Below are 10,986 nucleotides of genomic sequence, written 5' to 3' on the forward strand. Positions count from 1 at the left end.
AAATTACGACATTAATTCGTTCCTTACAAAGTGATTATTGTTAATTCGATGTGATTGATGCGGTATGGTTAGCATTGACAACCGAATCATGTTCCACAATCAACACTAATTAGTATTAACCCTTGAGCTTATCGGATTATGTGCTTGATTAACCCATTGTTAAATACGAAATTTCTGTATTTTAGGGATATATTCCAGTATAGTGATTAAGCAGAATAGGGGTATTTAATGATCTGCTTCGAACGAATGACTCATCTTATTCGTGAAAGTAACTTGCATCCATGTTAATTTAATTATTCACGATGGAACAAGATTTGAAGAGGGACTCCTTTCTAATAAATTACCAGCTGTCTTGGTTCCCTATTCCTGATGTGTTATCTGAATGAGAAATTTGTTACAAAAGTGTTATTATAACCAACATATAGTACTAGTGTACTACAAATTTCAAAAGTTCTTACTATTAAAATATTTAACGTCATAATCCTTAGACCTATAGCCGTGGAGCGTGCAAGTGAAGTGCTTAACCATGGTTATGTAATTAACCATAGATCCTTAACCTCAGCCACTTCCAAAAGTCTATATATACCATGCATTGATCCTCACATGTTGTAGCCCATTAGTATCATCTTCCCTCGTATACTTCCCCTCCTCAACTTTGTTTTGTTTTTCATGTACGCTTTTTGAATCATCTTACGTGCTCCTAATCATGATTCCAACACTTGTTTGTATTGGCACAACAATATTCCAAAGCACCCTCTCTTCTTACTCATTGTCTTTCATCTCTCTTTTTCTCTCCACGTCACTCGCCCTTCTTGCTATTTCCCTCAACTATTGGCTTGTCCCCGGAGGTTTTGCATGGAGGAAATATCACAGTCGTTACAAAGGCCATGCAAAACTCTCTGGCCCAATGGGCTGGCCCATATTGGGAACTTTACCTGCGATGGGCCCTCTAGCCCACAGGAAACTTGCTGCCATGGCCACTTCACCAAAAGCAAAAAAGCTCATGACATTGAGTCTAGGAACAAATCCAGTTGTTATCAGCAGTCACCCAGAAACCGCAAGAGAAATTCTTTGTGGGTCGAACTTCGCTGACCGACCCGTTAAAGAATCGGCCCGAATGCTCATGTTTGAGCGTGCCATTGGATTTGCTCCATATGGGACTTATTGGCGCCACCTACGTAAAGTGGCAATCACCCACATGTTCTCTCCGAGGAGGATTTCTGACTTGGAGAGTCTCCGACAACATGTGGTTGGCGAAATGGTGATGAGGATATGGAAGGAGATGGGGGACAAAGGGGTGGTAGAGGTTCGAGGCATATTGTATGAAGGGTCTTTGAGCCACATGTTGGAGAGTGTGTTTGGTATTAATAATTCTCTAGGATCACAAACAAAGGAGGCGTTGGGTGATATGGTTGAGGAAGGGTATGACTTGATTGCCAAGTTTAATTGGGCAGACTATTTTCCTTTCGGGTTTTTGGACTTTCACGGGGTCAAGAGAAGGTGTCACAAATTGGCAACTAAGGTCAATAGTGTGGTGGGTAAAATTGTGGAAGAAAGAAAAAATTCAGGGAAGTACGTTGGACAAAATGATTTTCTTAGTGCCTTGTTATTGTTGCCTAAAGAGGAAAGCATAGGTGATTCAGATGTAGTGGCTATCTTATGGGTAAGTACACCATTTTTATTTTTTTTTGTCAAATGCATGTATTATTAAGATTTGTGAGTATTAATATTCTAAATTTCACATTCATGTTCTAAATAAATTCTAAATTACTGCATGTTTACAGTTCCAACCAATGTTTACTCTAACAGACAAATGATGAAGATTTAATTTATAACTTAAAAGACAAAAAAATAATAACACTTAATCACGTGTATCACGTAAAAAGTGGTTAGGATTATGGTGTTCTAGGACCATATAATATTTTTTTTCCTACTAAAAGAGTTTCATTGTGTATAAAAACTTATATATTGTAGCATTATTTTGGATGCTTTGTGCAGGAAATGATATTTCGGGGAACAGACACAATTGCTATACTTTTAGAATGGATCATGGCCATGATGGTTTTACACCAAGACGTACAAATGAAAGCACGTCAAGAGATCGACTCATGCATCAAGCAAAACGGTTACATGCGAGACTCAGACATTCCAAACCTCCCTTACCTCCAGGCCATAGTGAAGGAGGTTCTCCGATTGCACCCACCAGGCCCATTACTTTCCTGGGCTCGCCTCGCAATCCATGATGTCCACGTGGACAAGGTCATCGTGCCAGCTGGCACAACTGCAATGGTTAACATGTGGGCTATATCACATGACTCATCCATTTGGGAGGACCCGTGGGCCTTTAAGCCCGAAAGATTCATGAAAGAAGATGTGTCGATCATGGGGTCGGACATGAGACTTGCACCATTTGGTGCAGGACGTAGGGTGTGCCCAGGAAAAACATTAGGCTTAGCCACAGTTCATCTATGGCTTGCACAACTTCTTCACCATTTCATATGGATTCCAGTGCAACCCGTGGATCTTTCAGAATGCCTAAAGCTCTCGCTCGAAATGAAAAAGCCTTTACGATGCCAAGTGATTCGCAGGTTCAACACCATAAGCTCTTGAACTCAACAAGATAAATTAATGCACAATAAAGGATATCATTATCGATGTAACTGTTGTGATAAAAAAAAAATTAAAGTCTTTGATTTGGGTGGAAGTTATGTAATGTTGTAAAAATATATTAAGTATGTAGTATGCGTTGAGCTCAAGATAGTCCAAGAAATGGGCTAATGAATGGATTGATACTATCTCTCTTTGAAAGTACACCACGTACAATATTGGATCTAATAAAGTCGCATGGTTTTTGTATGTCTTACTGCCCCCTCCATTCATATTTCGATAATGTTTGAATCGTGTTTCATAAACAAACTAAATTCATTTAATATTATATAAAATCAATAAAAAATACTTAATTGTGGATGAAAAAAATGAATAAACTAGGATAAAATATAATTTTTAACCCCTTGTTTCTTTTAGATATTTTATTCTAGTCTCCCCATTTTTTAGTTGAAACATTTTGTTTTCCCAAAAATTTATGATTTTAGTTTTTATGATCAATTTTAAATGTTGATTTGTTATTTTTTTTCAATAATTTAATCTTACAATAATTAAATAATTTTAAAAAATATATTTCACACATCGCTAATTTATAAACATGTATAAGTCAGTATTAACATAATACACATTTAATATTTAAAATTTGTCATAATCATGATTTTTTAAAAGTGAGAAATGAATTATCTCAACTAAAAATGGAAGACTAAAATGACAAATATGAGAAAATAAGAGAATGAAAATTGTATCTTAACCAATAATCAAAATTGCATAGTTACAATACTTAGGGGCTAAAAATGCATTGCTATTATTATTATTTATAAGTGGTTATCTTTTTAAAGATTATTTAAACTAATTTGAAAACTTTTTTTTTCATTTTTTTCCTTGTAATTATATTTTTTCTTAATGTAAACAATAAATACTAATTTGAATACTTAACTCAAATTAACTTGAGTTAAATAGAAGTAGTTTGATTTTAATTAATTCTTTACATATACATTTATTTAAATTAAACCAATGTGATAAAATCAAAAGAGTTTGACTCAGTTATTTTAGTAATATGCATGAGTGTTATAAACCTTTTGATATAATAATTTTTAAAAAATTGTAAGCTCGTTTTATTATTAAGTTGTCATGTTCAAGAATCAAGTTAATAATAGATTATATTTTTCGATGATCAATTTGATATTAAATTATAAAATTTATGAATTATTTTGTTATTAAATTTTTTGCAAGACTAATTTTTCATATTTTTTATGCATTTATGAATTTAATTTATTTTTTTCATCTTTTAGAGATTAATTTATCTGTGTTTCACATTTTTAAGGATAAATTTGATTATTTATCCCAAAAAATTCCTCCTTGTGGAACAGATAAAATATGTGAGGAAAGAAAAAATGAAACGTGCCCCCACACTAATATTCTTTCTCACAAATTGGAATAAAAGGTTTAAATTAATAAAATTACTATTATACCCTTAATGATAACAATAAATATAAGTAGAATTATTTTTTGATAAAAATAATTTTTATTTCAAAAGAATATTTATTTTTAAATTTAATCATATTTTTACATTTATGAGTTTTATTGACTTTTGTTTACTTTCCCGTTAATAGTTTTTTTTTCTTTTTTATTATGTAATATAGACGTTCACTTTAAATAAATAAATATTTTTTTACTTATTTTTTTAATTTAATAGATAAAATAAATATTTTATAAGTTACTTAATTTTAATGTAATCTTTATTTATATATTTTTATTCCCTTTATTATATATCTTTTTTACTTAATGGTATCTATATCATTTGGTAAATATTCTTCTTAATGATATCTATTTTTTTCTTATTAATCAAACAAAGTGGGAAATTTCACTTTTAAGGATTTGTTCCTTTAGCGTGAAAGATAAAAAAAAAATGAAATAAACAATAAAATAATAGGAGATTCATGATTTTACATTCTATTTTAATTCATTTTTTTTTCTTAATTTACTTTTATTTCATTTTATTTTACTATACCGAACTAACCTTAAAACAAGGAAGATTAATTTTTCTCTAAACTCCTCTGTAGACAGATAAAAAAGAAAAATTAAATCGCTAAGCATTTGCCAAGATTTCTAATAGCTTTTGATTAGACTCACATTCACAATATCCCATTAATTGAGGTCTCCGTGAGCAATTTCAAGAAAGACGAGAGCATAAAAAAGTAAATTCAGAGAAAGTTCATAAGAGGAGGAGTTGAATGAATCTGGTTTTGAAATTCAAAATCACACAAGCGACGAGGTTATTATCAACCGTGACCGTGAGTCTGTGACGCACACTTCCCCGGAACGGCCAAGATCTATTTTAATCGAGACACGTGTCCATTCATATGAGCGAGTAGGAACTCTACAAAAAACCTCGCGCGTACGTTTTCAACGCGCGAGAAAAGAGAAGCATTACAATTTGCAAATTTCGGTGGACAAGAATAATATTTTTTAATTAATTAATGTTATTTAATAAATTTCAGTCTGCATTATTATTTATCAACGCATCCCTTCGTCCCGATAAAAATAATTTTCCATTTTCCATCCTCCATTTGTTTTCCCTCTCACTTTTCTCATTGGAGGGAAAAAATCCAAAAAAATTTCGGACAGTGAAGAATATATCTTCTTCTTCTTCTTCTTCTTCCACCAGTGAACAAATCTAGGGTTTTAGTCTCTTCCTTCAGCTTATTTACTGTGAGTTGATTCATTCTCTTCCTTTATTTTTTTCTTTGATTTGTTTTTTTCTCGTTAAAGGAAAAAGCCACTGCGAATGCATTGCTTGCCGTGAGAGCTCATCGCTTTTGATTTTCATATCAGATATCCATGATTTGAGCTGAGCTTCTTCGGTTAGCTCACGCTCGTGTCTTGTAGTTGTTATGTTTTAGGGTCTGTTGTGTTTTTAGGGTTTTATGCGATTTCAATGTGAAGGTTCGGTTTTATCCGTTCCTTGTTCTGTTTGATTCTCAGATTTTGGGTACTGATATCGCAATTGATGCTGGGTAGTTGATTTGGTGTGCTTTTAGATGTATCGGTTTTGTCTTGGTATTTTCGAGATACTTTAAGTGAGGGTGTGACTGTGGAGTTCTGTTGATTTGATAGCCTCGTGCGAGGAAGGAATGACTAATTCGTTAGACGATTAGTTAACGTAATGATGTATGAATAACTCTTGAAAATAGATTTGGTTGCTTTGGAACAAATTTTGAGTGTGAACTTGTAGTTTCTTTTTCTGCTTTTAGTCTTTCTGATGTTAGTTGTTTGAGTTATGATCCTATGCGACTAATCTAGTTAGAGATGTGAACTTAGAAGTTAGAGCTCTGAATTTTTAAGCTGTTATGAAGATTCATTTTGTTTTTTAGTGTTGAGTTCTGGATATTCCTCGAAAAGATTTGCTTCTTAGTCATTACTAAGGTATCTCCATTTGGGGAGGATCTAGCCTTTTAGTTATTACTAGGGTATCTGTTTCCGATTGGCTGGGATCTTTGAAAAGCGGTTCCTGGATGCACTGTGTTAGGTTAGTCTTTCTGAACCTGTTTTTGCTGCTTTGATTACTCCTACAGAAATTAATCAGCTTGTCAAACATTCTTCTTGAAGTGGACATGCAAACTAAGAAAAAAACCTCCAGGCGAAATGCCAGTCAAGAGCGTGCCAGTCCTAAAGTTTCAAGAGCACAGAGGAAGGTCTCTCAAAATGGTCAAGCTGCTGAAAAGAAAGTCACAGACTTAATTACATCATCTGCTAGAAAGAATAAATCTCGTAAGTACTAGTGATGGTCTGTTCAGTTTTTTAAGTTAATTTGTATCAATTGTTTCAAAATGTATGATTCATAACCATGTTGCTCCTTCATAATTTGAAATTTGAAATTATTATTTTGAAATTTGAAATTTCCAGTGTGCATATATTATGTCCAAATGAATGTGTCTTTCAGCAATTAGAAAACAGTGAAATTAACTGATTTTACTTTTTTATCTTCTTGGTGTAACTTCAGTTAGCACCCTTGAGAATAAAACTAGAGAGCCTATCCCTCCAACAGATTTGAATAATGGATATGAGTTTATGGACAGTGGGACTTCTGATGCTTGTTTGGAAAATGATGCAGTTGACGGTGTTTCATTAGATTTTATGGTAATTTAACTGGACTGCCTTTTTACTTGTCTTAGTCTGTCTGTTTTCCTTTATGTGTGTGTGCAGGTGTGCATGCTACTACATAAGTTTCACTTTTTCTCAAAAACTGTTTTAAATCTTTTAAGACCTAAACTAATGACTAAAAACCTCATTTGGCAGAGTACCTGTATCTCAAATGTAGTGATTTTAATGATCTTATATACACTGAACATGTTTAATATAAATGCTTTCTGAAAATTCAAATACTGATTTGAAGGGAATTGCCTTGGAACACTAGATATCCTCTTACATTTTTTTTCCCAATGTTTTGAAATAATACTTCAGGGTTGTAACAATCAAGCTGTTCATCTGGAGTCTGGAACTATATTTTCTCCTGGGTTTCACTTGTCCAAAAATTCTGGTGGAGTTGACAGAGGTAAATGATATTGTATTATTTTAATTATTCTTAGCTTTGAATTTCTTTTTCTGTTTGTCCATGAAATCTTCCTAATTTCAATTTGATAATTTTAAATAATTTTTAATATTTTTCTTTTGTTTCTCTCTAGTTGATTTTATCAAAATTTTTCAGAATGAAGACCACAAGAGAGTTTCTCCGTGCCAAGAAATAGAGTCACCACAGGAAGATGCAGTAGATGGTCATGTTAGTCGAGACTCTGACACTGCAATGGAGGTAGACATAAACAATTCATCTTTAAGCACAAAAAATGTGAATGGTTGCAATTCTGATTATGATGGAAATGGTCTTTCCATGGAAGTTTCTGCCATATATCTTGCCATGAAAAACTCAAAGCTTGAATGTGTTGATGAGCACAGTCAGGATCCCATGTCTTCTGAAATGTGCATAGAGGAGGATGAATTTGAGGATTTTGATGACTTTGACCCGTACTTATTCATAAAGACCTTGCCAGACTTGTCAACAGTGGTTCCAACTTTTAGACGATTGTTGTTACCGAAGCAGACACGTAGTTGCCCTTCTACTACTCTTGTCCTGGACTTGGATGGTAAGGAAAATCATATATGCATGCTTAACTGTTAAGGTGTTCATCAGAATGTTTTTTTATTTTTATTTTTATTTTGAGAGAGTTTAGGTATATGGATGGCCTGTTTGCTACAACAGAACTGATGCTAGTGTCCTGTTGATTTCTGTTTTGATGGCCTCTGTTCCGTGTCCTTTTCCCCTCATTTTTTTTGGGGTCATCATTAATTTATTGTTATGCAGTTATTTTTAGTTTCATCTTTCTAATTTTTCTTATTGACATTTTATTAATATGATGGCTATGCTCTCGCTCTGCTCATACCACTATCATTCATTACTTAGATGCTTTAATTTAATGTCATCACACATCATCAGCTAGTATAGTTTCATAGAACCTATATTAAATTAGTTATGTGGGGGTGAACCATCAGCCTTGGTGCAATCTTAATGTTGCTGCTTTGTGACCTTGTGGGTTCTAGCTCATGGTTGTGCTGCCTTAATTAAATTGGTGTTGTGTCCTGAATTATGATACCGTGTGAAAATGAATGCTGGAGCCTGGAGGTAGAAACATGTTTTTATAGTGAAAAGTGCTTTAATTCTTCTTCGATGTACCAATCTTCTATTATTTTAGTCTCATTTTGCTTTTCTGTTACTCAAAATAACTATTGGTCAAAGCTCTTGGTTGAACTGCTCATTTTATACTCTGTTGTTTTTGACTCTGCAGAAACTTTGGTGCATTCTACCCTGGAACCTTGTGAGGATGTAGACTTCACTTTTCCTGTTAATTTCAATAGTGAGGAGCACATTGTCTATGTACGCTGCCGCCCTCACCTCAAAGATTTCCTTGAGAGAGTTTCTGGTCTTTTTGAGATTATTATATTTACAGCTAGTCAAAGTATTTATGCCGAGCAACTTCTAAATGTGCTTGATCCAAAGCGGAAGATATTTCGCCACCGTGTATACCGTGAGTCCTGTGTTTACGTGGAGGGGAATTACCTCAAAGATTTAACAGTGCTTGGTCGTGATTTGGCACATGTTATGATAATTGACAATTCCCCACAGGTATTTATACGTTCTTTTGTTTAAGAGATCAATATTGCACTTATGGTTACATTTGTACTGTGCTATACTGCCATCATTAGTGTTGCATATGGAAGCCCTCGGAATAATTCTTAGATCTTTGTTGTGAAATTTTGCTGAAACACTTCAACAGTTGTGTCACTTTCCCATTTGTTGTGACTGGGATTGTGACAAGAGTCACAAGACGTTTACTCTCCCTCATTGAATATACTAATTTTTTTTGTTATTTGTAAAAAGATCTGTTAGTATAGAATAAGATTAGGAATGACTTGTACTAGTTAGATATTTGGCTTTTATTTATAGTTCTTGAAAAAATACTATGCTAAAATGTTAGTTAACACTTTTTCTGCTGTTAATTTTTTTTTCTTTTAACCTAGGCATTTGGATTCCAAGTGGATAACGGAATACCAATCGAGAGTTGGTTTGATGATCGTTCAGATCAAGAATTGCTTTTATTACTTCCGTTCTTGGAGAGCTTGGTTGGTGTTGATGATGTCCGGCCACTAATTGCAAAGAAATTCAACCTGCGGGAGAAAATTGCTGCAGCTGCGCATCCTCTAAATAGAAGAGATTTCTTATCAGAATGAATTGTGGGTTATACAATATCGGAATGAATTTTTATTAGTTTGTATGTTATAGCATTCTTGGGTTATGATTTAACGTTAGAATTCTCTTTGTTGTGGAAATTGTAATATGTATACACTGAACCAGCAAAAAAAGGAAGGGGGAGGACGAGAGTGTAAGCATGTGTTGAGTGTAGAAACGGTTTATACAATATGACTTGTGCGGGCGGATACTTGGTTGGTTATTGTCCTGGTAATAAAAATTCCCCAATTGTTTTTATTTAACCTGTATATCTTTTATGTGGGTTGACATAAACCTATGATCCATTCTCTAGATTGGGCTTCCTTTTAGAATATGTAATAGTTCTTCACGAATTGGGCATCCATAACTGTTAGTGCAACTGCACTTCGTTTATGGTTCTTTATTAGAACTTCCCATTTTATTCCGAATCTCCAATGAAAGTGTGTTTGTTTCTGCATCAAAAATGTATGCTATACAATACAATAACCCCAATAAAGATAAATGATGTGTTGAAATTGTAGCTTCTCTAGTGACGCATGTTCAAGTAGGAACTAGGTAATAAGTTGAAGTCTTGGAGATAAAATAGTCTTTTCAATTCTTTTATTTTCATTTTATTTCATGTCAACAATTTCTCTATTTTAAGTTTTTCACCTGGCTTTTTAATCCCTTTAAATGCATTTCTATAACTTTTTCTTTATCGGTTTGTCTTCAGTTTTTTGGTTATTTATTGAATGAACATACATTCATTTTCATTGTCCTCATCAATTAGTCGAATAAATACTAGCCATTTTTTTGTTGTTAAAATCACATCCTTATCTATCATAATAATCATGAAAAGTTGAGTAAATGTCATAAAAACTATTTTCATCACCTTCCCCCCTAAATATGTATAACTTAAGATTTTAATCTGTTTAAATATGTATAACTTCAAAAATTTTATTTCGTTCTTTGAAAATTTACTACTGAGAGAAAAAAAAACTCTTCGTAAATTAAGTTATACTGCTCGTTAATGAACTATGTTAACGTACGTGTTCCATTCTATCAGTCACTTTTAGATGTTAACACATAACGGTAGACTAATTCCATAAGAAATGCAGAGATTAAATAACACACAATGATTGATGCATGCATTAATTCAATATCACTAATGATTATATGTATGAAATTATAATTATATTACTCAGATATTAATCCATGACATTTAATTTCTCTTTTCATGTCCATCATACATTAATTCAAACACTACTCGAGCAATTAATCCATTTGAAATGCATGCATCAATTAAATGTCATACACTAATTAAGACAAGGAATGAAGGATGTTACCGCTTGCAAGAAATTCGATTCAAGGCCTAACAAACGGAATCTCTTTTGGCGCCAATTCGCTCACCAAATCTGCGTGATAACATCAAATTCAAATGCGTAACAAAAGCATGAAGGAACTTTCTGTTGCAATTAGAAATAAATTATGTAACTTCACTCACTTCCTCGTCTTATCTAATTATTTTAATATAAAATCTTAATCTTATCTAATTATTTAAGATAAAATTCTAATCATAACTTCCTAATCTTATCTAATTATTTAAGATAAAATCTTAATCA

The 10,986-nt window shown here is 33.0% G+C and overlaps 2 protein-coding genes across 5 annotated transcripts; both read left to right on the plus strand.

Annotated features, from left to right (window-relative positions):
* Positions 1-614: 614 nt before the first annotated feature.
* Positions 615-2,863, plus strand: LOC114381277 (cytochrome P450 78A5-like). Its single transcript, XM_028340499.1, has 2 exons — positions 615-1,663; positions 1,999-2,863. The coding sequence occupies exons 1-2, from the start codon at positions 707-709 to the stop codon at positions 2,608-2,610; spliced, it is 1,569 nt and encodes a 522-aa protein (XP_028196300.1). The 5' UTR covers positions 615-706; the 3' UTR covers positions 2,611-2,863.
* A 2,280-nt stretch (positions 2,864-5,143) lies between these two features.
* LOC114382231 (CTD small phosphatase-like protein 2) lies at positions 5,144-9,648 on the plus strand. Of its 4 annotated transcripts, XM_028341511.1 has the most exons (8): positions 5,144-5,316; positions 5,979-6,133; positions 6,214-6,375; positions 6,608-6,744; positions 7,069-7,159; positions 7,290-7,745; positions 8,445-8,782; positions 9,178-9,648. In XM_028341511.1, exons 3-8 carry the CDS (start codon positions 6,219-6,221, stop codon positions 9,385-9,387), a joined length of 1,389 nt encoding a protein of 462 aa, XP_028197312.1. In that variant the 5' UTR covers positions 5,144-5,316; positions 5,979-6,133; positions 6,214-6,218; the 3' UTR covers positions 9,388-9,648. The 4 variants fall into 4 exon arrangements, with proteins under 4 accessions (XP_028197312.1, XP_028197310.1, XP_028197313.1 ...); XM_028341509.1 differs by lacking the exon at positions 5,979-6,133 and having other exon boundaries at positions 6,180-6,375; XM_028341512.1 differs by lacking the exon at positions 5,979-6,133.
* The last annotated feature ends 1,338 nt before the right edge of the window (positions 9,649-10,986 follow it).

The sequence above is a fragment of the Glycine soja genome, chromosome 13 (genome assembly GCF_004193775.1).
Source record: "Glycine soja cultivar W05 chromosome 13, ASM419377v2, whole genome shotgun sequence".
Classification (NCBI taxonomy): domain Eukaryota; kingdom Viridiplantae; phylum Streptophyta; class Magnoliopsida; order Fabales; family Fabaceae; genus Glycine; species Glycine soja.